General features: G+C 52.4%; 2 protein-coding genes across 2 annotated transcripts in view; both read right to left on the reverse strand.

Annotated features, from left to right (window-relative positions):
* TMEM120A (transmembrane protein 120A) overlaps positions 1 to 25,865 on the reverse strand; it is a 436,474-nt gene that overhangs the window by 295,356 nt on the left and 115,253 nt on the right. The window lies entirely within an intron of this gene.
* Positions 934 to 22,775, reverse strand: SSC4D (scavenger receptor cysteine rich family member with 4 domains). The gene is made up of 11 exons (XM_050783719.1): positions 22,492 to 22,775; positions 17,108 to 17,306; positions 13,487 to 13,522; positions 12,762 to 13,067; positions 11,054 to 11,131; positions 9,335 to 9,649; positions 6,762 to 6,839; positions 5,461 to 5,535; positions 5,034 to 5,345; positions 3,585 to 3,662; positions 934 to 1,970 (listed from the first exon to the last, which is right to left on the reverse strand). Exons 2-11 carry the CDS (start codon positions 17,271 to 17,273, stop codon positions 1,654 to 1,656), a joined length of 1,761 nt encoding a protein of 586 aa, XP_050639676.1. The 5' UTR covers positions 17,274 to 17,306; positions 22,492 to 22,775; the 3' UTR covers positions 934 to 1,653.

The raw sequence follows: 25,865 nt of genomic DNA on the forward strand, positions 1-25,865 counted from the left end.
AAGAAAGAGAATTTTTTCTCAGCTGGGCACAGTGGCTCACACCTCTAATCGCAGTGCTTTGAAAGGCCAAGGCAGGAGGATCTCTTTAGGCCAGAAGTTTGAGACCAGCCTGGGTAACAAAGATCCCATCTCTACAAGAAAAATCTTAAAACAGCTGGGCATAGTAGCATGCGCCTGTGGTCCTAGCTACTTGGGAGCCTGAGGTGGGAGGATTGCTTGCATCCAGGAGTTCAAGGTTGCAGTGAGTTATGAAGACCACTGCACTCCAGCCTGGGTGACAGAATAAGACTCAGTCTCTTAAAAAATAAAGAGAAAAAGAAAAAGTCCAGGTGCAGTGGCTCACACCTGTAATCCCAGCCCTTTGGGAGGCCAAGGCAGGCAGATCACCTAAGGTTAGGAGTTCGAAACCAGCCTGGCCAACATGGTGAAACCCAGTCACTACGAAAAATACAAAAATTAGCCAGGTGTGGTAGCGCATCCCTATAGTCCCAGCTACTCAGGAGGCTGAGGCAGGAGAATCACTTGAAACCAGGAGGCGAAGGTTTCAGTGAGCTGAGTTTGTGCCACTGCACTTATCAGGGCAACAGAGTGAGATTCCGTCTTAAAAAAAAAAAAAAAAAAAAAATTCTTCTCTCCTCTGGCGACTCCAATGCCTTGCTATGTGGCCTTGAGCAAGCTGCTTCCTTTTGCTGGACGTTGATTTCTATACATGTGAAAGGAGAGAGGAGTTGGGTTAAGGGACTCCCTAGGGGCCATGGAGGCCTGACACCATGACTCAGCATTTCCAGGATGCGATGGACCTGCCGAGAGCTCTCGGATGATGCTCTTGAACCGTCCTCCATCCCGAACCCTGTTTCCTCCCGAGAGTCCTGCCCAGAGTCTCTCCTGCTGCCACAGAGAATACATTTGTGCTCAGACAGTGACTTCCGTTACAAGAGATGGGGGACAATGCTTTATTGACTTGGCACCTATGAACGGGTGGCTACAGGCCCCCAGGGTTCTTTGCTCCCGCAAAGTGGAGGCTCTGTGGTGGGGATGGCATAAATCAGAGATGCTGCCAGCTGCAGGGAGGGGCCACTGTCCCTGCTTTGGCCCCTCCCCCAGTCCCCTTGTCCAGCCGAGCACCATCTGAGTGAGTCCAGGCCCTCGCGGAACAGGGCTGGGCAGGGACCCAGGTTCCTCTGCAGCCCCTGAGGGCCCAAGGTAAGAGATGTAGGCCCCTCCTGCCTTCCCTCTTCTTGGGGATCCCAAGATGGATTGGGGGAAGAGGAGATACCCCATTTAAAGAGCCCCTGAGCTTCCTGGATCTAGGGCAAGGAAGGCAGGGGCTGGTGCTATAAAAAGAGCCCCACCAAAGAGAAGAGTTAGGAATCATTTCTCTTCCCCTCGTTTTGGTTTTGGCTGAGCAAAACCACAGGAGCTTTCACTGAACTGGGCTCACAATAGTCGATGACAGGCTGAGGTCACGCAGTAAGTGGATGGGGGTACAGCCAGGCTCCCCCACGCAGGACTGCACTGTCTGGGTAGGCTCTCTCCCAGGCAAGGGAAGAAGGGGCAAAGTGAGCTGTAGTCGTCACAAGAGGAGGGCTTCCTGGAGGAGGGAGGGCAGATCACAGCTCCCGGAAGAAGAGGTGGTGTGCAGAGCGGGCTGGGTCATGAAGGCTGGCACAGGACACCGGCATCCTCACTGTGGTCACAGTTGTGGGCATCCCAGCGGATGTGAGAGCAGAGCAGCAGGGCACTCTCTTCCCCATGGCACTTGACATTGTCCAGGAGAATGGGGCCTCGGCCTGGGCCAAAGTGAGCCTCACCAGGGGCTGCGAGGGCCTGGCCACAGCCCAGCTGGCGGCACAGGACACCGGCTGCCCGCAGGTCCCAAGCGTCATCACAGACAGTGCCCCACCGTTGCCCTAGGTAGAGCTCTACACGCCCCTCACATCGGTGGGCTCCGTTGACCAGACGTAGATGCCCTGTGGGGGGACAAGGGCTGGGTTGGAAGGGGCTGGTCCATGCCGGACCACTCCCAAGCTAGGCCAGGTTGGGAGTAAAGAGAGGTCTGAGACACTCTGAGCACTGTCCTAGGAGCCACTAGGTGAAGGCAGACACATTAAATTAAAGTAAGATTGGCACTGGCTGGGCACCGTGGCTCACACCTGTAATCCCAGCACTTTGGGAAGCCGAGGTGGGCGGATCACAAGGTCAGGAGATCAAGACCATCCTGGCTAACATGGTGAAATCCCGTCTCTACTAAAAATACAAAAAAGTAGCTGGGTGTGGTGGCGGGCGCCTGTAGTCCCAGCTACGTGGGAGGCTGAGGCAGGAGAATGGTGTGAACCTGGGAGGCGGAGCTTGCAGTGAGCTGAGATCACGCTACTGCACTCCAGCCTGGGCGACAGAGCGAGACTCGGTCTCAAAAAAAAAAAAAAAAAAAAAAAATTGGCACTGGGTGCGGTGGCTCATGCCTGCAATCCCAGCACTTTGGGAGGCTGAGGAGGGAGGACTGCTTGTGCCCAGGAGCTGGACAGCAGTCTGGGCAACATAGCAAGACCCTGTCTCTAAAAACAAAACAAAACAAAGCAAAAAAAATAAAAATTAGCTGGGTGTGGTGGTGGTGGTGTGTGCCTTGTAGTCCCAGGTACTTGGGAGGCTGAAGCAGGAGGATCGCTTGAGGCCAGGAGGTCAAGGCTGCAGTAGCCATGATTGTGCCACTGAATTCCAGCCTGGATGACAGAGCAAGACTGTCTCAAACATAAATAAGATGGGGCCAGATGCAAAAGCTCATGCCTGTAATCACACCACTTTGGGAGCCCAAGGCTGGAAGATCACTTGAGGTCAGGAGTTAGAGACCAGCCTGGCCAACATGGTGAAACCCTGTCTGTACTAAAAATACACACAAACAAAATTAGCTGGGTGTGGTGCCACATGCCTATAATCCCACCTAGTGGGGAGGCTGAGGCACGAGAATCACTTGAACCTGGGAGGTGGGGGTTGTACCATTGCACTCCTGCTTAGGTGAAAGAGCAAGATTTCATCTCAAAAAAATAATATAACAAATAAATAAGTAAGATGAGCATTAGTCCAGATCCAGAGTCTCAGGACTGGGAGAAAGCGTGCAAACATTTTTGAGTGATCCGTGACGTGTGCTGGGTGCTTTATGTCTGCTCTCTCCCTGGTCCTCTGCTCGTAATCCCAGTACCCTAGCCCCAGGCCGGTTGTTTGGAGATTGTGATTACATCCTATCGTGTCCCCTGGAGGTCATCATGGTCTCCATGGTCTCCCCCAACCCCCTGGGCTCCCAGAACTACATTCTGAATTTTTTCATTGCTCTGCTCAGGACAGGATCCTTATCCCCTCATTCTGATCTCACCTCTAGGAATCTCCAGATTTCTCTAGTTTAAAGCTCACCTCCTTCTTTCTGGATACCATATTCCCACAAAGGAGGCCTGAGACCAACCAAAAGGACAAGACTTCCAGGTCCTGGTGTTAATCTGCTGAGCTTTATAACCCAGGCTGTGACCTCCCCCAATCCATGTCCTTCAGACCCTCATGCCTCCACCCACTTTCAGGGGATTATAGGCACCTACCGTCTCTGGGCCGAGGAGTGGGCACCCGCGTGGTCTCAGAACCGTCCTGCTGGACTTGCAGTCCCAGCTCCTCTGGGCCTGGTTCAGGAAGGACAGAGATAAAGAGGTGGCTGTCACAATGGGGAGCATGTTCCTTAGGGCCAGGTTCCCTCCTGCTCGCCCCAGGAAAGCCTGTCCTAGGGACAAAAAGGACTTCACAGGTTCCTGAAGAACTGCTCCCCTTGATCAGAAATGGGAGTTGTGTCACTGGGTGGGGGCAGTGGCTCACACCTGTAATCCCAGCACTTTAAGAGGTCAAGGTAAGGCTGGTCATGGTGGCTCACGCCTATAATCCCAGCACTTTGGGAGGCCGAGGCAGGTGGATCACCTGAGGTCAGGAGTTCGTAGACCAGCTGGCCAACATGGTGAAACCCTGTCTCTATTAAAACTACAAAAATTAGCCAGACATGGTGGCATGCGCCTGTAGTCCCAGCTACTCGGGAGGCTGAGGCAGGAGAATCGCTTGAACCTGGGAGGTGGAGGTTGCAGTGAGCCACTGCACTTCAGCCTGGGTGACAGACTGAGACTCTGTCTCGGGAAAAAAAAAAAAAGTCAAGGTGAGAGGATCGCTTGAGACCAGGAGTTCGAGAGTAGCCTAGGCAAAACAGCGAGACCTCATCTCTATAAAAAATACAAAAATTACCCAGGCACGGCGGCATGCCCCTTGTAGTCCCAGCTACTCTGGAGGTTGAGCAGGGCAGGATTTCGTGAGCCCAGGAGTTTAAGGCTGCAGTGAACTATGATCATGCCACTGCACCCCAGTCTGGGTGACAGAGCAAGACTCTGTCTCAAAAGATTAAAAAAAAAAAAAGAAGAAATAGGGGTTGTGCCTCTCCAAACCTGGGCCCCAAAGCAGAACCTTTTGTGGCCAAAACTATGGGAAGTAGGGCCTACTAGCCCTGGGGCACCAAATGAGGGCGAAGACATCAATTCCCACAACAATCAATGAATTTCACAATGTTCTGCCAAACTGCAAACACCCCTTTCCATTGATTCCGCCCAAAGGTCACACGCTAGCTCTGGTAAGGGTGATCCACTCTGCTTAATAGAGTTTTGCTGGGTCTAGGTTTAGCCGGGAGCAAACGGCCCTGCCCTTTACGGACTTGATGCCTTTCTCGAACAGGGATCGGCCTTAGCCCTGACCTTCGGACACCGCCCCTCACCGCTGCACCACGCGGCCCTCCCCAGGCCCCGCCCCATTTTCCACTGCAGCAGGCTCTCCGTTCCGGCCCCGCCCCGCCGCGCAGCCGCAGGGCGCACGGACGGCGGGGCGGCTCCCCTTTGCGGAGTGCGCATGCTCCCCGGGCAGCAGTGCCGCAGAGAGGCCTCACGCGTGGCCCCGCCCAGGCCGCGCCCGGCCCCGCCCCGCCCCTCCCACGCCGCAGTGCGCGGCCCCGCGGGAGGCCTCACCTGCGCAGAGCGCGCCCGCGTCCTCGTGGTGGCCGCAGTTGTGCTGGCCCCAGCCCAGGTGGAAGCAGTCACTCAGGCGGGCCTCGGTGCCGGCGCAGCCCACGTTGTCCAGCAGCACGGGGCCGCGGCCGTAGCCGAAGTGGCCCAGGCCCGTGGCGCCCAGCGCGGGCCCGCAGCCCGCCTCACGGCAGGCCACGCGCGCGTCCGCAAAGTCCCAGTCATCGTCGCACACGGTGCCCCAACCCCCGGCGTGCAGCACCTCCACGCGGCCGCGGCACGGGCCCGGGCCGCCCACCAGCCGCAGCCGCCCGCCTGCGGGGTGCATAGGCTCGCGGCTAGAGAGGCTGGGCTGGGGCTGCCGGCTCCCGGGCATAGCCCCAGCCCTACCCTCCCCCACCCCCCGCAGACCCCGGGCACCGCCACTTACTTTTCTTCCCCGCGGCCCAGGCGGCGGTGGTGAGCAGTGCCGTCTCCCGGGAAGGCTGGGGGCCAACTCCTGTAGCTGCGGAGACAGGGCATCTAGAGCGTTCGCAGAGAACGAGGAGGCCTTCTGTCCTGCAGCAGGGCACGGGGACGCCTACCAAGACCCCCCAACCCTACCACACCCGTACCCCAACTCAGCTGCAACCCCAGAAGTCACCGCGTTGTCTGGCGCGCGTTGGGATCTCGGGGAAACTTGGTTGAATTAACCGAAAGCTAATTCTATGTATTACCCTAACTTCAGGTCCAGGGATAGTTCATATCCTAATTTCAACTGCACTGCTAACCTTGATTCAACCTTCATCTCAATCGACCCCCTCGTAAGGTCTCTCATTCCCAATCTCAGCATCGTCCCATTGGGGAAAAAAAAAAATGAACTTCGAGACAGGGTCTTGCTCTGTCGCCCAGGCTGGAGTGCAGTGATGCAGTCATAGCTCACTGCAGCCTAGAACTCCCGGCCTCAAGCGATCCTCCTGCCTCGGTTTTCCAAAGTGCTAGGACTGGCACAAGCCACGATGCCCAGCTAGTTTTATTTATTTATTTATTTATTTATTTATTTATTTTGATACAGAGTCTCGCTATGTCGCCCAAACTGCAGTGCAGTGGTGCAATCTGGGCTCTCTGCAACCTCCGCCTGCCAGGCTCAAGCGATTCTCCTGCCTCAGCCTTCCAAGTATCTGGGATTACAGGCGCCCGGCTAATTTTTGTATTTTTATTTATTTCTTTTTAATTTTTGTATTTGTAGTAGAGATGGGATTTCACCATGTTGGCCAGGCTGGTCTCAAACTCCAACCTCAAGTGATCCACCTGCTTCAGCCTCCCAGAGTGCTGGGATTACAGGCGTGAGCCACTATGCCTGGCAATTTAAATATATATACATATATTTAGAGACAGGGTCTAGCTGCGTTGCCCAGGATGGTCTTCAGCTGACCTCAACCGATCCTCCCGCCTGTTTCCCAAAGTGCTGGGATTACAGGAGTGAGCCACCACCCACATCCCAAATTTTACTTCTGTGCTTTGAAGAAATCTCTTACTGCCTCCTCCCACCCCGCTGAGGTTTTCAGAGCTCTGAGTTTCATCATCCTTGCTCTGTCTGCTCATAATTCTCTCACCCACCTCTGCACCATCTGGCCAAAGCCCTGGCCTGTTAGCCAGGGCCCCCGCCTGTGGATCCAGAACATTCTTCCCAGTTCCCAGCCGCACCCACCGTGCCCCTAACATTCCCGCCTGGAGGGCTGAGCTCTTTACCGGATGGATCTGTGTGCCAAGCCCAGTCCTGTCTTGTGGCCGAGGATGGCAGTGCTGTGAGCGCTGGGGGACCCAGGACTAGGGCAGGAGAGAAGGGGCAGGGTCAGAGGCTGAGATTCTGGTCCCTGGTCAGCCATGGGCTGTCAGGGGAGGATAGGAGGGTCTCCCTGGAGGAGAGAATAGATGTTACTTCCAGGTCTGGTAGCCCAGCCGTAGCGGGGGTCTAAGGAGGCCTGTCCCCACTTTGATAGTCGTAATTCGCTTGTGCTGTGAGGTGTACACTTCAGTTTATACAGGGCTCTCACAGACACGCTTTCATTTCTTTCCAATGTCCCATGTTCTCATCAGAAGCCCACTGTGTCCAACAGACATGGAGTACAGAAGGCCTTGCCCATCAGGGAGGACTATACACAGTCCTGAGTTCCCTTTATCCTCCTCTTTTCTTTTTATTGAGACGGAGTTTCACTCTTGTTGCCCAGGCTGGAGTGCAATGCTGCAATCTCAGCTCGCTGCAACCTCTGCCTCCCAGGTTCAAGCGATTCCCCTGCGTCAGCTTCCCAAATAGCTGGGATTACAGGTGCCCGCCACCACGCCTGGCTAACTTTTGTATTTTTTTAGTAGAGACAGAGTTTCACCATGCTGGCCAGGCTGGTCTCCTGACCTCAGGCGATCCGCCCATCTCAGCCTCCCAAAGTGCTGGGATTACAGGCGTGGGCCACCGTGCCCGGGCCATTATCCCCCTCTTACAGAGAAAACAAGGCTAGCAGGGCAAGGGCCATGACCAGGGTTAGAAGGAACTCTGTCAGGGCTCACTGAGACAGACTTCTGCCCTTCTACAGCCCCTCTTAACGTAAAAAAAACAAAAAGACAACTAATCTCAGGCCGGGCGCAGTGGATCACGCCTGTAATCCCAGCACTTTGGCAGGCTGAGGCGGGCAGATCATGAGGTCAGCAGATCAAGACCATCCTGGCTAACACGGTGAAACCCTGTCTCTACTACAAATACAAAACATTAGACGGCATGGTGGCGGGTGCCTGTAGTCCCAGCTACTCAGGAGGCTGAGGCAGGAGAATGGAATGAACCCGGGAGGTGGAGCTTGCAGTGAGCCAAGATCACACCACTGCACTCCAACGTGGGCAACAGAGCGAGACTCTGTTTCAAAAAAAACAACAACAAACAAACTAATCTCTGAGAGGGAAATGGGTCAGGGTGGGGGCTCACTCGACTCGGGAGGTGGGGCTCAGATACCGGACCAAATTGAGGACTAGCTGAAACAGGGATGGGGTGGGAGTGCCTCTCCATGAGATACGCCCACCCGTGTGCCATGTCAGTTTACCATTGCCGTGGCAACACCTGGAGTTACCTTTCCATGGCAACAGAGACAACCCAAAAATTACCATTCTAGTTCTTAAAATATCTGCATCATCTGTCCCCTAATTTGCATATACTTGAAAGTAAATAGAATTACGACTGCAGACCTGTCTCTGAGCTGCTACTCTGGGCACACTGCCTATGGGGTAGCCCTGCTCGGCAAGGAGCGGGGTCTCTGCTGCTGCTGTGCACTGCCGCGTCAATGAAAGCTGCTAACACCAGCTGGCCCTTAAATCCTTTGCTGAGGGAAACCAAAAATCCTACTGGACTAAGCCTCAATTTGGGGGCTCGCCTGCCTTGCATTGACTGTGTGATCATGGGCAAGGCTCTGACTCTCTGTGCCTCAGCTTCCTCACCTATACACATTGCCCTTAGTTTGCTATGAATTATGAGTTGTGGGCAACCACTATTATCTCTTACAGAGCAGAGTCCATCTGTGAAATAGCATTATTGGCCCTATTATTCCTCTTTGCTGAGAAACCCTCCCAAATTGGAGAGGGCCCAGGTGGGGAGAAAATACTATTATTAGAGCATCACAATGACAGAGGGTTGTGCTAGGTAATTCTGTGAGCATTAGAGAATTCTGGAATATCTCTGGGGCAATTCTAGAGTGTTACTGTGAGTGTTATTCTAGAGTGTTACTCTAAAGTGGTCCAGGAACAGTACTTGCTGGAACGTTCTGGAGACATCCTTGGGATATTGCTATAGAATTCTTGAGTATTGGTGAAGCAATAGTGCAGTTTTTGTTTTGTTTTGTTTCTTTGTTTTTTGAGACGGAGTCTCTCTCTGTCGCCCAGGCTGGAGTGCAGTGGCGTCAGCTCGGCTCCCTGCAACCTCCGCCTCCTGGGTTCAAGCGATTCTCCTGCCTCAGCCTCCTGAGTCGCTGGTATTACAGGTGTGCACCACCATGCCCGGCTAATTTTCACCATGTTGGCCAGGCTGGATTAATGCAGTATTGTTACATAGCCGTGGAGTGTACCACCAGGAGTTCTGGGATATTCAGAGGCACTTACAGTACAGTACTGAGATACGAGTAATTTTGGAGGCTGCCTGGAGAGCTCTGGGGAGCATCAAGACAGCCAAAGCACTCTCCACATCCACCTACCCACTCAAGCCTCCTCCTCCAGCATTGGCGCAGGGCCCCGCCCACCTGCCCCGCCTCCGCCCACCGCCCACCGCCCAAAGCCCCTAGAGCCCGCACCTGCGCAGAGTGCTCCCGCGTCCTCGTGGTGGCCACAGTTGTGCACGCCCCAGCCCAGGCTCTGACAGGCTGCCAGGCGGGGCTCGCCGCCTTCGCAATGCACGTTGTCCAGCAGGATGTGCCCCGTGCCATAGCCAAAGAAGGCGTTGGTGGTGGCGGCCATGGCCGCTCCGCAGCCCAGCTGACGACAGACCACAGCAGCATCCGGAAGCCCCCAGTCGTCGTCACACACGGTGCCCCACAGGCCACCGTGCAGGATCTCCACTCGGCCCTGACACAAGTTTGCGCCCCCTACCAGGCGCACGCTGCCCTCACCTGGGGACAAGGGCGGGGGTAGGGCGCATGTCCCACTGGCCTCTGCTCCCGTCCAAACCACAAAGGCAGCCCGGTATCCCAGGACCTACAACCCATGGGCATCTTCTCACCCTGCTGCCCAGGGTACTGCCTCCTTGGTCCAGACTGGGGGTGGTTTATGGGATCACAGTATCATCCCTGCTGCCTAAAACCAACCCCCCTACCCTGCTCCCTGTCTCCTGGCAGCCTGGGACGTGCTGCTTTCTCATCTACTGCAAATGACATCCTCAAGATACGGTGCCCACACCTCTTCCTCCAGGAAGCTCTCCCTGATCTCCTGAGGAACGGGACCCTCTTCCACCTCTGGACTTCCTTGCCTCTTTCACTGTCCCTCTTTTAAAGCACTTTTCATTTTCTTGTTCTAGTCATGATCATCATTCTTGGGCTCATCTGACTTTCCTGTGAGGTTAAGCTCCAGTCTCACCCCTCACTCATTTTCTCTCTTTGGTCTCACTGTGTCCCCCAGGCTGGAGTACAGTGGCATGATCTTACTGCAACCTCTGCCTCCCGGGTTCAAGTGATTCTCCTGCCTCAGCCTCCCAAGTAGCTGGGACTACAGGCATGTGCCACCACGCCTGGCTAATTTTTGTATTTTTTGTAGAGACAGCGTTTCACCATGTCGGCCATGAACTCCTGGCCTCAAGTTATCCGCCTGCCTCTGCCTCCAAAGTGCTGAGGTTGCAGGCATGAGTCACCGTGTCCGGCCATTTTCTCTCAATGTCTTCCTTCCTTCCTTCCTTCCTTCCTTCCTTCCTTCCTTCCTTCCTTCCTTCCTTCCTTCCTTCCCTCCTCCTTCCTTCCTCCCTCCCTCCCTCCTTCCTTCCTTCCTTTCTTTTTCTTTCTTTTCTTTCTTTCTTTTCTTTTCTTTTATCCATCCCTCCCTCCCTCCCTTCCTCCCTTCCTTCCTTCCTTCTCTCTCTCTTTCTTTCTTTTCTCTCTTTCTCTCTCTCTCTCTCCTTTTTATTTTTGAGACGGAGTCTCTCTCTGTCACCTAGGCTGGAGTGCGGTGGAATGATATCGCCTCACTGCAACCTCCGCCTCCTGGGTTCAAGCGAGTCTCCTGCCTCAGCCTCCCGAGGAGCTGGGACTACAGGTACCCACCACAACGCCCGGCTAATTTTTGTATTTTTAGTAGAGACAGGGTTTCACCATGTTGGCCAGGCTGGTCTCAAACTCCCAACCTCAAGTGATCTGCTGGCCTCAGCCTCCCATAGTGCTGGGATTATAGGCATGAGCCACCGCGGCCAGCCATTTTCTCTAACTTTCAATCTTCAATTTGTAATCCCTGTCTTCCCACTGCCTAGGACAGGGTGTGAGAGACTCCTGTCCCAGAACCCAGGTGTTGCCCACATTATGCTTACGTACTTTTTCCATTCGGCGGTGTTGTAGGGGGTACTCTACTGGTTAACATCTTCCTTGTTGGGGGCTGCGTTGGCAAGAATTCTGGAAAGGACATGGAGTGGATGAAGGGGTCTTTCTGTTCTCCATCCTCACACCACAGGGTGTTTGAGGGGCAGGAGGATGGACCCATAAGGTGCTTGCCCCCAGAGCCTCTCTGGCCACACAGAGTCACAGCCAGGAACCCTGGGGTATGAGAGGAGAGGGGCCACACCAGTGTCCTGGACTCCTCTAAAGCACGGTTTTTTGTTTTTGTTTTTGTTTTTGTTTTTTTGAGATGGAGTCTTGCTCTGTCGCTCAGGCTGCAGTGCAGTGGCGTGATCTCAACTCACTGCAACCTTCGCCTCCCTGGTTAAAACAATTCTCCTGCCTCAGCCTCCTGAGCAGCTGGGATTATAGGTGCCCGCTACCACATCCAGCTAATCTTTTGTATTTTTAGTAGAGAGACAGGGTTTCCCCATGTTGGTCAGGCTGGTCTTGAACTCCTGACCTCAGATGATCCGCCTGCCTTGGCCTCCCAAAGTGCTGGAATTACAGGCGTAAGCCACCGCGCCCAGCCTGCAGCACAGTTCTTTTTTTTTTTTTTTTTTTTTTTTTTTTGAGACGGAGTCTCGCTCTGTTGCCCAGGCTGGAGGGCGGTGGTGCAATCTCGGCTCACTGCAAGCTCTGCCTCCCGGGTTCACGCCATTCTCCTGCCTTAGCCTCCCTAAAGCACAGTTCTTAAAGCAGTTCACCTCCCTTGGGAACTGTTAGCGATGCAGATTCTCAGGCCCCACCCAGACCTGCAGAATCAGAAACTCTGGGATGGGGCCTCAATCTGTGTTTTCATGAGACCCCCTGATTTTCTTGAAAACTAGAAGCACTGCTCTCAGTTTCCGCTGCAGCTCTATGCCACGTGGAGCTCATGGCCAGTGTTACCCCAATAGTCAGTTTTTTGTTTTTTGAGACAGGGTCTTGCTCTGTCACCCAGGCTGGAGTGCAGTGTCACAATCATAGCTCACTGCAGCCTTGACCCCCCAGACTCCAGCGATCCTCCCTCCTCTGCCTCCCAAGTAGTGGGGACCCCCCCATGCCTTGCTAATTTTTCTGATTTTTCGTAGAGATGAGATCTTGCTATGTTCGCAAGATGGTCTCAAACTCCTGGGCTTAAGCAATCTTGCCATCTTGGCCTCCCAAAGTGCCGGGGTTACAGGCATGAGCCACCGTGCCCGGCTGATTGTCTGCTTTTAAAACTGGGACAGGGGAACCAGCGGGCTGGCTTGCACCTGTAGTCCCAGCTAGTGAGGCGGGAGAATCCCTTGAGCCCAGGAGTTTGAGGCTGCAGTGAGCTATGATCACACCACTGCACTCTGGTCTGGGTCAAAGAGTGAGACCCCATCTCCAAAACCTCCAAAAAAAATTTTTTTTAAAGGGAGAGGGGCTCTGCTGGCACAATCAAAGCCTTACGTGGAAGCAGTAGTGCTGGTTTCCTTTTGGTTCAAAGTCAGGCAATGACCCAGAATAATCCCTGGGACCCAGGCTGGGACTCTTCCCTGGCACCAGGCATCGTAGCCTCTGGCCTGATCTGCATGGAACAGCCTTACCCGTGGGAAGTCCCTTCATTTATCTAGCCTACAGCCCTGCTGCCTGCCACAGTCTGTCTGTCTGTCCCCCCAGGTCCCAGGGCTCCACTCACCATCACACAGGACAGCCACATCCTCGTAGTGAAAGCAATTGTGGACGCCCCAGCCACGGCTGCCGCACTCACTCAGCGCAGCTTCCTGCCCGCGGCACTCCACGTTGTCCAGCAGGATGGGGCCTCGGCCTTGGCCAAAGGCGAGGGGCCGTGGCACAGGCAGCGCCAGGCCACAGCCCAGCTGGCGACACACTACGTTGGCGTCCACCACGTCCCAGTCATCATCACAGACGCTGCCCCAGGAGCCACCATGCATGACCTCCAGGCGCCCCCGGCAGCGGCTGGGGCCCCCCACCAGCCTCAGTTCTGTGAAGAGGGTGGAGCTGGCACCAGGGGGTCACTGAATGCAACCTCTAGGATGCCCACTCCAGGATGTCCTTTTTTTTTTTTTTTTTTTTTTTTTTTGGTAGAGACGGGGTCTCACTATGTTGCCCAGGCTGGTCTCAAACTCCTGGGCTCAAGTGATCTTCCTGCCTTGGCCTCCCAAAGCGCTAGGATCACAGACATGCGCTACGGGACCCAGCCAGGTTACCGACTTTGCCATGAATCCATGGGAACCTTGGGATCAATCCCTTCTGGAAAATGGGGAGACTACAGCTCCCCTGAGATAGGGGCATCTAGAGTCAAGGGGAGCTGGTTAGTCATCACTTCCCATGGTTCCCTGTCTGAGACTGGAGAACCTGGGGGACAGGTGAGGGTGAGGAAGGGCGGGACGGGGCACCTACCTGGAAAGGTCAGTGGAGTGGGCTGTAGGGCGCTGGCTGAAACAGAGTGAGGAAGAGCATTGGCCCCTCTGCCCACACCATGGCTCCCTGGTCCTGGGAACACACCCCCCAACCCCCACGGTCCTCAACATCACCCCCATCTTCTTGGACTTCAGTACCCCTGCTTTGCCAAAGCCCCATTGTCTCTTTCTCTGACTGTCCTGATTGGTTTCCCTGCCTCACCCCTCTCCTAGTGGTCCCAGGCCAACCCAGAGAGATCTGCGGGTGTAAATCTGTAGAGCTGCACGTCTCAAACTAATGCTAAATTCCATAATGACCCCTGTTACCTGCAGGAGTCTCGCCTTCTTCTAGAATCTTCTAACCATCTGACCAGCCTCGCCTTGCTTTTTTCTTTTCTTTTTTTTTTTTTGAGATGGAGTCTCGCTCTGTCGCCCAAGGCTGGAGTGCAGTGGCCGGATCTCAGCTCACTGCAACCTCCGCCTCTGGGGTTCAAGCAATTCTTCTGCCTCAGACTCCCGAGTAGCTGGGATTACAGGCGTGCACTACCACGTCCAGCTAATTTTTGTATTTTTAGTAGAGATGGGGTTTCAACATGTTGGTCAGGCTGGTCTTGAACTCCTGACCTCAAGTGATCAACCCACCTTGGCCTCCCGAAGTGCTGGGATTAAGGCGTGAGCCGCTGCACCCGGCCTTTTTTCTTTTTTTTTTTCTTTTTTTTTTTTTTTTTTTTTCTTTTTTTTTTTTTTTTGACAGGATCTTGCTTTGTCACCCAGGCTGGAGTGTAGTGGTGCGATCTTGGCTCACTGCAACCTCCACCTCCAGGGTTCAAGAGATTCTCTTGCCTCAGCCATGTCCGGCTAATTTTTGTGTTTTTAGTAGAGATGGAGTTTCACCATGTTGGCCAGACTGGTCTTGAGCTCCTGACCTCAGGTAATCCACCCACCTTGGCCTGCCGAAGTGCCGGGATTACAGGTGTGAGCCAACACACCTGGGCAAGAGCTTTCTTCAAGTCCCAACTTGGAGTTCCTTCCTCTGGGAAGCCATCCTGGAGCCCTCAGCTGCAAGTGCTCTCTGTTTCCTCTGAATTCCTGGGCACTACATACCTAGGCCTCTTTCGGGGCCTTCTCCCTGGTAATGTGGCTATGCTTGTCTCAACTCTGTGTCCCCAGGACTCTCTGCTTAGAGCCTGGTACTCAGCAGATGTTCAGTAGCTCTACCTTAAATGTGTAAATTGGCTTTGGGATTCATTATATTTTCCTCCCTAAAGATTTACCTATCTGAGCCCTTCTACTTCATTCTTCTTCTTCTTTTTTTTTTTTTTTTTTTTTTTTTTTTGAGACAGTGGCATGATCATAGCTTACTGCAGCCTCCAATACCTGGGTTCAATCCATCCTCCCACCTCAGCCTCCAGAATAGCTGGGACTACAAGCTCCTGCCGCCCCACCCAGCTAATTTTTTTTTTTTTTTTTTTTTTTAGACAGAGTCTTACTTCATTCAGGCTAGAGCGCAGTGCCATGATCTCATCTCACTGCAACCTCTGCCTCCTGGGTTCAATTGATTTTCCCACCTCAGCCTCCTGAGTAATTGGGACTGCAGGCACACACCACCACACCCATCTAATTTTTATACTTTTAGGTAGAAATGGGGTCTCACCATGTTGGCCAGGCTAGTCTTGAACCCCTAACTTCAAGTGATCTGCCTGCCTCAGCCTCCCAAAGTTTTGGGATTACAGGCATGAACCACCGCTCCCAGCGTAATTTTTTGTAGAGACAGGGGTCTCACTTTGTTGCCCAGGCTGGTCTCAAACTCCTGGCCTCAAGCGATCCTCCTGTCTCAGCCTCCCAAAGTGCTAAAATTACAGGTGTGAGCTACCTTGGCTGGCCTTGAGTCTTTCTGCTTTAGCTATCATGTATGTCCTCATGCTTTCTTTTTTTCTTTTTTGGTTTTTTTTTTTTTTGAGACGGAGTTTCACTCTTATTGCCCAGGCTGGAGCGCAACGGCACAATCTCAGCTCACCACAACCTCTGCCTCCTGGGTTCAAGCGATTCTCCTGCCTCAGCCTCCCAGGTAGCTGGGATTATAGGCATGCACCACCATGCCTGGCTAATTTTATATTTTTAGTGGAGACGGGGTTTCTCCATGTTGGTCAGGCTGATCTCGAACTCCCGACCTCAGGTGATCCGTCCACCTCATCCTCCCAAAGTGCTAGGATTACAGGCGTGAGCCACTGCGCCCGGCCCTCATTGCTTTCTTTAGGCGAACTCCATTAATCATTAGGATAATTTATAAGTTAGGCAGGATTTTACAGACAAGGCAACTTCAGGGTTAGTGAGATTAGACAACTTACTCAGGGCCACATAGCAAATCAAGGGTAGAGCTGAGAGGCTACCCAGACAGCCACACTCTTCTTCATCATGCAGTTCTGAGCATGATGCTTGAGAGTGGAGGTGGGAGAGGAAACAGGAAAGTGAAATTTGCCTACCAGGCAGATGGAAAGCCCAGAAATTCCACACTTGTGCTCCGGGTATGACAGTTCTGGCACTTTCACGTACATTACCTTGTAGAATCCTTATAACCACCCCCTGCAACCTGCACTTGTGTACCCATTTTACTGATGAAGAAACTGAGACTCCACTTCTTCTTTTCTTTTCTTTTTTTTTTTTGTTTTTGAGACAGAGTCTCGTCCTGTCACTCAGGCTGGAGTGCAATGGCACGATCTTGGCTCACTGCATCCTCCACCTCCCGGGTTCAAACGATTCTCCTGCCTCAGCCTCCTGACTGGGTGGGCTTACAGGTGCCCACCACCACGACCAGCTATTTTTTGTATTTTTAGTAGAGATAGGGTTTCACCATGTTGGCCAGGCTGGTCCTAAACTCCTGACCTCATGATCCACCAGCCTCGGCCTCTCAAAGTGCTGGAATTACAGGTGTGAGCCACCGTGTCCAGCTGACTCCACTTCTTCTTATTTATTTATTTATCTTTATTTCTTTTTGAGACAGAGTCTTGCTCTATCACCCAGGCTGGAGTGCAGTGGCGTGACCTTGACTCACTGCAAACTCCACGTCCCAGGTTCAAGTGATTCTCCTGCCTCAGCCTCCCGAGTAGCTGGGATTACAGGTGCACACTGCTACGCCCGGCTAATTTTTGTATTTTTACTAGAGACTCAGGTTTCACCGTGTTGGCCAGGCTGGTCTCAAACTCCTGACCTCAGGTGATCTGCCTGCCTCGGCCTCCCAAAGCACTGGGATTGCAGGTGTGAGTCACCACGCCCGGCCTTCTTCTTATGTTTGGATAGTCCCTAGGTCATTTGATTTCATCTCTTTTACCAGCTGTCTTTCCAAAAGCCATTGGTGAGCACACCCTCTTTCTCTCCTTCCCTGTGCCCAGTGTCCCCTAACTGCCCATTCCCCGGGTACGTTTACCTGTCACCTCCAGTACTGAGCCCTTCATTCCCCAAACTCAGACTCCTAGCTCTTTTGTCAACTCTGGGCAAATATCAGCGTTGGAAAGAACAGCAGGAATGAGCTCATTCACAACCCCCCTCCTACTATAAAGTTACAGCTGGGACAACCCGAGAGCCAGAAAGAGGAAGTGGCAAGGGCTAGCAGGGGAGGACTCACCCAGAGGCAGGAGGAGGAGGAAAGACAGGGCTTGGGGGAGGAAGGGAGGGGCAGCACTCCCATCTCCCAACCTCCACCCCCAGCCCTTCTCATCCGGCTGGGGACCAGTTTGCATCTCTGCTTCCTTGCGCATCCAGATGGTGAAGGGTGTTTCAGATGCTCCCATCAAGGCGCCAGGGATAAGTTACAGTTGGAACATCTGAAATTAAAGATCTCAAATGTTGCTGGGCCTCCCAGAACTTTGGGAGGCCGAAGTGGGAGGACTCCTTAAACCCAGGAATTTGAGACCAGCCTGGGCAACATAGTGAGACCCCACCTCTGCAAAAAGTTTTTAAAAATGAGGCCGGGCTTGGTGGCTCATTCCTGTAATTCCAGCACTTTGGGAGGCTGAGGCGGGTGGATCGCTTGAACCCAGGAGATCAAGACCAGCCTGGCTGACATGGCGAAAACTCGTCTGTTTAAAAAAATACAAAAAATAGGCCAGCCGCAGTGGCTCACGCCTGTAATCCCAGCACTTTGGGAGGCTGAGGGAGGCGGATCACTTAAGTTCAGGAGTTCGAGACTAGCCTGGCCAACATGGTGAAACCCCAGCTGTCCCAAAAATACAAAAATTAGCCAGGTGTGGTGAAGCACACCTGTAATCCCAGCTACTCGGGAAGCTGAGGCAGGCGAATCTCTTGAACCTGGGAGGTAGAAGCTGCAGTGAGCCGAGATCATGCCACTGCACTCCAGCCTTAGTGACAGAGCAAGACTCTGCCTCAAAAAGAAAAAAAAAAAAATTTAATTTAAAAAATACAAAAATTAGAATTTTTTTTTTTTTTTTTTTTTTTTGAGACAGAGTCTTGCTCTGTGGCCCAGGCTGGAGTGTAATGGCACAATCTTGGCTCACTGCAACCTCCATCTCCCAGGTTCAAGCGCTTCTCCTGCCTCAACCTCCCAGGTAGCTGGGATTACAGGCGTACAACACCACACCCAGCTAATTTTATATATTTCTTTCTTTCTTTCTTTCTTTGCTACAGAGGGGGGTTTCACCATATTGGCCAGGTTGGTTTCGAACTCCTGACCTCAAGGGATCTGCCCATCTTGGCCTCCCGAAGTGCTGGAATTACAGGCGTGAGCCACTGCCGCGCCCGGTCCAGAACATTTCTTTTTTATGAGTCAGGTATGGTGACGCATGTCTGTAGTCCCAGCTAATGGGGAGGCTGAGGTAGGAGGATCACTTGTGCCAAGGCTGCAAGTAAAAGAAAAAAAGTCCCAGGTGTTTACCTCCTGGAGGGACCAGCTTCAGGGAAAAATGACATTTCCACTTGCCTTTGGCATTCTGAGTGGAGACAACGGCAGAGGCAAAAGCTGGGAGGCGAGAAAGATGCTGCTTGGATGGAAATGAGGAATCAGACATGGCTGGAGCTGAGGATGTGTGAAGAGGGCAAATGGTGGGAGAAGGGTTTGGGAGGGTTGGCTCGGCCCAAACCATGACTAGCCCAAGGGCTCAGAGGTTATCCTCCTGCACATTTGATTTTTATCTTCCTTCCTTCTTTCCTTCTTTCCTTCCTTTCCTTCCTTCCTTCCTTCCTTCCTTCTTTCCTTCCTTCCTTCCTTCCTTCTTTCCTTCCTTCCTTCCTTCCTTCCTTCCTTCCTTCCTTCCTTCCTTCCTTCCTCCCTCCCTCCCTCCCTCCCTCCCTCCCTCCCTTTCTTTTTTTGATGGAGTATGGCTATGTCATCCAGGCTGGAGTGTGATGGCATGATCTCAGTTTACTGCAACCTCCACCTCCCAGATTCAAGCAGTTCTCCTGCCTCAGCCTCCTGAATAGCTGGGATTACAGGCACCCGCCACCACACCTGGTTCATTTTTAGTTGAGATGGGTTTTCACCATGTTGGCCAGGCTGGTCTTGAACTCCTGACCTCAGGTGATCCACCTGCCTCAGCCTCCCAAAGTGCTGGGATTACAGGCATGAGCCATCGCACCCGGTCTGTGCATTTGAAATATGTTGGTGCCACGGACAGCAACCCACTTAATTTGGGAGGCTGTAGATACACATGTATTGTTTTCTTTTCATTAATTCTTTTTAAATTGTACAATGCCTTCTATAAAGGACTCCGGTTTTCCATTTATTGGAACAATATAAAGTTTCCCTTTCAAATTAATTAATTAATTTTTTTTACTTTAAAGAATTTTTTTTTCACATTTTAGAGATAGGGTCTCACTCTGTCACCCAGGCTACAGTGCAGTGGCATGATCATGGCTCACTGCAACCTCCCTGTCCTGGGCTCAGAGGATCCTCCCGCCTCAGCCTCCTGAGTAGCTGGAACTGCAGACTCGCACCACCAAACCCGGCTAATTATTTTTCTTTTTTTCTTTTTAGTAGAGATGGGCTCTCGTGCTGTTACTCAGGCTGGTCTCAAACTCCTGGCCTCAAGTGATCCTCCTGTCTTGCACTTTTTTTGTTTTTAATACCCCAATCCTAAATCAGAAAAAAAAAAAAAAAATCTTCAAAGGCTTTCCACCCAAAATGGGCCGAACATTGTAAACAGCATTTACTCTCTCAGACCTTCCTTCACTTATTTTATGTAGTGTGAGTCATGGTAACTATGATTTCCTTAATATTTTTTCTCATTTTATTGGCTCATTTCTTCTGCTTTAAATTATGTATTTTTATGTATTTGTTTATTGAGACAGAGCCTCCCTCTGTCGCCAAGGCTGTAATGCAGTGGCCTGATCTCAGCTCACTACAACCTCCGCCTCCTGGGTTCAAGCGATTCTCCTGCCTCAGCCTCCCGAGTAACTGGGATTACAGGCATGTGCCACCACACTCGGCTAATTTTTGTATTTTTAGTAGAGACGGGATTTCCCCATGTTGACCTGGCTGGTCTAGAACTCCTGACCTCAAGTGATACACCCGCCTCAGTCTCCCAAAGTGCTGGAATTACAGGTGTGAGCCATCACACCCGGCCCTGATTTAAATTCACTCTAGGCCAAGCATGGCGTCTCACTCCTGTGTACACTTTGGGAAGCTAAGGAAAGAGGATCTCTTTCTTTTTTTTTTTTTTTTTTTGAGACAGTCTCGCCCTGTTGCCCAGGCTGGAGTGCAGTGGCATGATCTCGGCTCACCGCAACCTCCACCTTCCAGGTTCAAGCGATTCTCCTGCCCCAGCCTCCTGAGTAGCTGGGATTACAGGCGGGCATCACCACGCCCAGCTAATTGAGGGAGGATCTCTTGAACCCAGGATTTCAAGACTAGCCTAGGCAACATAGTGAGACCCCATCTCTACAAAACTAAAAACAATTAGCTGGGCCAGGTGGTGCGTGCTTTGGGAGGCCAAGGCAGGAGGATCACTTGAGCCCAGGAGTTCAAGGCTGCAGTGAGCCATGATCGCACCACTGCACTCCTGCCTGAATGACAGAATGAGACCCTGTCTCTAACTAAAAAGAAAAAAAGAAGTGCATAAACCATGAGCTTAGAGCTCAAAAAGCATTCACACCATGTAATCAGCGTCCCAGAAGCCTCTCTCATGTCCCCCTTTTTTTTTTTTTTTTGAGATGGAGTCTGGCACTGTCCCCCAGGCTGGAGTACAGTGGCGCGATCTCCGGCTCACTGCAAGCTCCGCCTTCCAGGTTCACACCATTCTCCTGCCTCAGCCTCCTGAGTAGCTGGGACTACAGGCGCCCGCCACCGCGCCCGGCTAATGTTTTGTATTTTTAGTAGAGACGGGGTTTCACCGTGGTCTCGATCTCCTGACCTCGTGATCCGCCCGCCTCGGCCTCCCAAAGTGCTGGGATTACAGGCATGAGCCACCACGCCTGGCTTCATGTCCCCTTTTCTTGCAGACTTTTAGCAGGGGTCTGATGCATTGTGTGGACTGTGGACTGGTTGGTTGGGGAGAGATGGGAGGCTGGTTTAGAGGCTGATGCAGTTGTCCAGACTTCAGGCCATGGGAGGCAGAGAGGAAGGAGAGATGTGAAAGGTATGTAGGAGACTGAACTGGCAGGACTGGGCTTCTCTTGGTGTGGGGGACGGGGGGCTAGGAGCATCCATTTGGCTCCCAGCCACTCTGATGGGGACTTTGTAGGAGGCGGTGGTGGAGAGGATGGTGGTGGTGAGGATGGTTCTGTTTGGGCTACACTGAGAGTGGGAACTGGGGGACATGGGTGCTCGTCCCAGAAGGAGCTCCCCGCCGTCCCCCCAACCCCCTCCTGTCACTGGCTTTACCTCCGCCCTGGTGTACACAGTCTGGTTGGGGAGAAGATGAAAGCCTATCTGGATGCGGACACGGGGATTTCAACACCCCATTCATGGGGCCCAGGACAGCCCCCAGTGGAATAATCACCTTTTGTCCTCCTTCTGCCTGGACTGGGGACAGCTGGGAGATGGGAGCTGAGAACCGTGAGGAGGGGGAAAGTCATAGTCCAGTCTTTGCTTGTTGTTGGGGGGCGGGGCGCACATAGTTGTCTGGGCCTCCTGGCCTCAATGCAACCCACTTCTCAGGCTGCTGGGATACTGGCACCCCCAGGCCAGATCAGCCCCCACCCTCGGGACAGGCAACTCCCAGAGACCCTGCCAGGAATCCTCAGCTTCCCCACCTCTATCCCCTGCCACCTCGGCCCAGGAATGAGGGAGAAGGAGCCCCGATCCTGACCGCCACGGATTTCAAATCCCAGGCAAGCCTGCCTCCTCACCCTCCCAGCTCCAAGGTGGGCCCCCGCCAGTCTGCTCCTGCTTCGCGCCCTGGGGAACACCGGCAAGACGAGGCTTCATCCTTCCCTGTCTTTGGTGATTAGGGCTCTTGAAACCCTCCCATCCCTTCATATCCCTTCCCAAGTCCATCTATTGCCTGCATTCTCTACAGTACAGCCGGCAGCATAACACAGCGGTCATATTGCAGCATCAGCTCCACCATCTCCCAGCTGTATGACCTTCACTTTGCAAAGCCTCACTGTTCTCATCTGTAAAACGGCATTCGTGATCCACTTACCCCTTACCGTTTTTGCCAACTTCAATGAGCAATGTTTTCACAAGGCTTAGCCCAGTGTCTGGCCCACTCTAGGTATGGTAGCTCTTGTTATCATTATTGTTTCTCCAACTACATTGCAGACCCTCGAGGGCGGACACCAGATCTTATTCAGTGGTTGCCCCTGGCATGGGGTGGATACTCAGGAAATGTTTGTTGAGTGACTGAATCAAGGTGATGGCTACAGAATCATAGAAAACAGCAGCCAGAAGGGGCTTGGGAGATTAACAAGGACAATTTATCATTGACCAGTGGGAAATGGTTGTCTCTCTCTTTCTCGCGCTCTCTCTCTCTCTCTCTCTCTCTCACACACACACACACACACACACACACACGCACACGCACAAACACCCCAGCAAAAGCGAAGGATTCATACCTGGGGGAATGTTCTGGGCTCTTTCTGTCCCTTCTTCTACAGTCAATCCAGGATCGAATCACTTTGTCTGCCCCTGGAAGTTTAGGAGGAAGAAGGATCTTCCAAATAGAAATCAACACAGGCGTTTCTTCTTTTCTTTCCACAGCTGGAAGGTGAGCAGAGGCAAAGTCCCTGTCCATGGAGCTGGCTGGTGGCCCCAGCCTGTCCCCATCCGACTTTAGGGACAGCGAGAAGCAAAGGGGAGTGGAGGTGGCCGGCACCAGCTGGAGCGGCCCCAGAAAAAGGGCACCCAGGTGAAGGCGGAGCTACGTGGTGGGGGGAGGCATGGACTGTCAGGGCCAGGCAGCCCCTCCTCCCCCCACAGCCCCCCCACCCCAGGGTTCAGGTTTCAGAAAGTCCTGGATAGGTCTCCACCCCTTTGCAGGGCAGCCAAGCATCCTGATCTTTGGAGGTAACCCTGATCCAACCCGGGAGTCCCCATGTCCCCATGATGATGTCCTGACCCATGTCTCAGCTAAGGGTTTAGAAATGGTCCCAGGAGCCACAGTGTATGGAGTGGGTTTCCCACATAGGCAGGACCTCGCAACCTCACTCGGAGTCTGCCGATTTTGCCTTGTTTTTTTATTACTTTTTTTAGATAGAGTCTCTCTCTGTCACCCAGGCTGCTGGAGTGCAATGGCACAATCTCAGCGCCCTGCATCCTCCGCCTCCCAGGTTCAATCAATTCTTGTGCTTCAGCCTCCCGAGTACCTGGGATTACAGGCATGTGCCACCACACCAGGCTAATTTTGTATTTTTAGTAGAGACTGGGTTTCTCCATGTTGGCCAGGATGGCCTTGAACTCCTGACCTCAAGGGATCCACCTGCCTCAGCCTCCCAAAGTGCTGCGATTATAGGCTTGAGCCACTGCGCCTGGCCTAATTTTGCCTTCTTGTGTAGTTCTTTTTTTTTTTTTTTGAGATGGAGTTTCACTCTTGTCGCCCAGGCTAGAGTGCAATGGTGCAATCACAGCTCACTGCAACCTCCTCCTCCTGGGTTCAATCGATTTCTCCTGCCTCAGCCTCCCAAGTAGCTGGGATTACAGGCATGTGCCATGACGCCCGGCTAATTTTGTATTCTTAGTAGAGACGGGGTTTCTCCATGCTTGTCAGGCTGGTCTCGAACTCCTGACCTCAGGTGATCCGCCTGCCTTGGCCTCACCAAAGTGCTGGGATTACAGGCGTGAGGCACCGTGCCCAGCTAGTGTGTAGTTCTTCTTGAGTTCTGGTGCTTTTTAGGCTTTTGTAGTTATAGGTGGCAGGAAATGATGTGTGGCTTATTTTGTAGTTTGTAACCGCAATAAAGGGCTATGCTGGGATCCTGTATCTTTCCCATGGAGGCACAAACTCTCAGAGCTGGAGGGGCCCTTAGAGCCCCTACAGGACAGTTCCCAAACCTAGTGGTGCATCCGCATCCCTGCCAGGGGCATGTGTTTATTTGTTTTTCATTTTATTTATTTATTGAAACAGGATCTTGCTCTGTCACCCAGGCTGGAGCGTAGTGGTGATCATAGTTCACTGAAGCCTCCAACTCCTGGGCTTAAGCGATTCTCCCACCTCAGACTTTTAGCATGCTGAGACCACAGGTGTGTACCAGCACGCTTGCCTTATTTATTTATTTATTTATTTATTTATTTATTTATTTATTTATTTTTGAGATGGAGTCTTGCTCTTGTTGCCCAGGCTGGGGTGCAATGGTGCGATCTTGGCTCACTGCAACATCCGTCTCCCCGGGTTCAAGGGATTCTCCTGCCTCAGCCTTCCAAAGTGCTGGGATTACAGGCATGAGCCACTGCACCTGGACAAAAAAAAAAAAAAAAAAAAAAAAATGTTGAGATGCTCTTGAGGATCAAACAAATTGGGGACCAGTCCCAGCTTTTTATGGTGAGGCTGGGAAGACTGAGGCCAAGGGAGGAAAACAGGTGTCACGGGTGTGGGCCTGGCGGGACTTAATTTCCTGGCTCCTGGTCATGATGCTGTTTCCTGTTTCTTGGAAAAAGAAAGTACTAGATGCGCCAAGCGAGGTGGCTCACACCTGTAATCCCAGCACTTTGGGAGGCCAAGGTGGGCAGATCCCTTGAGGTCAGGAGTTCGAGACCAGCCTGGCTGACATGGCAAAACCCCGTCTCTACTAAAAATACAAAAATTAGTCAGGCGTGGTAGTGGGTGCCTGTAATCCCAGCTACTTGAGAGGCTGAGGTGGGAGAATTGCTTGAACCCGGGAGGTGGAGGTTGCAGTGAGCTGAGATTGCGCCACTGCACTCCAGCCTGGGCAACAGAGCGAGACTCCGTCTCAAAAAAAAAAAAAAAGAAGAAAAAAGAAAAGAACAAAGAAAATACTTGATGGAAGGCTGCCATCACCATGCTGCAAAATCACACCCCTGCTGCCTGCACCCATCCTTCTTCCCTCCCTCCTCCCCTGGCCTGGGGAAGCCCCTTCCCCAAAGTCCAGATTCCATTCCTTCCATCATCTCAGGGACCTCCTTCCCTCCATCTGCACATCTATCTGTCTTCCACGTTTAGCTGCTCCTTCCCAACCAGATTTTTCTGCTTCTAAGCAAGCTCTCATCTTTCTCATTAAAGCAAACAGTGGCCAGGACTAGTGGCTCATGCCTGTAATCCCAACACTTCTGGAAGCCAAGGCAGGAGCATCACTTGAGGCCGAGAGCTCAAGACGAGCCTGGGCAACGAAGGGAGACCTCATCTCTATGAAAAATTAGAAACAGAGCCAGATGTGATGGTGCACACTGGGCTGTAGTCCCAGCTACTTGGAAGGCTGAGGTGAGAGGATGACTTGAGACTGGGAGGTTGAGGCTACAGTGAGCTATGATTGTGCCACTGCACTCCAGCCTGGGCGACAGAGAGAGACCCTGTTTTAGGGGAAAAAAAGAAAAAAGAACTATGATGAGATATTGCCACCCACTTGTCAGAATGGCTGAAAAAAACATAGTTGGTGATACCAAATGCTAGTGAAGATATGGAGAAACTGGTTTCCTCACACATTGCTGATGGGAATGTAAAATGGTCCAGGCACTCTGAAATATAGTCTGACAGTGTCTTAAAAATCTAAATGTACACTCACCATATGAACCAGCAATTGTACTCCTGGGCATTTATCCCAGAGAAATGAAAACTTACATCTTCACAAAAAACCAATATACGAATGTTCATAGCAGATTTATTTGTAATAGCCAAAAACTGGAAGCATTCAAAATTTCCTTTAGCTGGATGAGGTGGCGTGTGCCTGTAGTCTACCTGGGAGGCTACCTGGGAGGCTGTGGCAGGAGGATCGCTTGAGCCCGGGAATTTGAGACCAGCCTGGGCAACACAGCTAGA

Source organism: Macaca thibetana, chromosome 3 (assembly GCF_024542745.1).
Source record: "Macaca thibetana thibetana isolate TM-01 chromosome 3, ASM2454274v1, whole genome shotgun sequence".
Taxonomy (NCBI): Eukaryota; Metazoa; Chordata; class Mammalia; order Primates; family Cercopithecidae; genus Macaca; species Macaca thibetana.

Excerpts from the sequence above, each read along its gene's own strand:
- SSC4D (XM_050783719.1), bottom strand. The coding sequence starts at position 17,273 with ATGGGAGCATCTGAAACACCCTTCACCATCTGGATGCGCAAGGAAGCA. Across the intron at positions 3,663-5,033 it reads CGCGGGCGCGCTCTGCGCAG|GCCCAGAGGAGCTGGGACTG; the intron begins GTGAGGCCTCCC and ends TTCCTGAACCAG. Across the intron at positions 1,971-3,584 it reads CACTCCTCGGCCCAGAGACG|GGCATCTACGTCTGGTCAAC; the intron begins GTAGGTGCCTAT and ends GTCCCCCCACAG.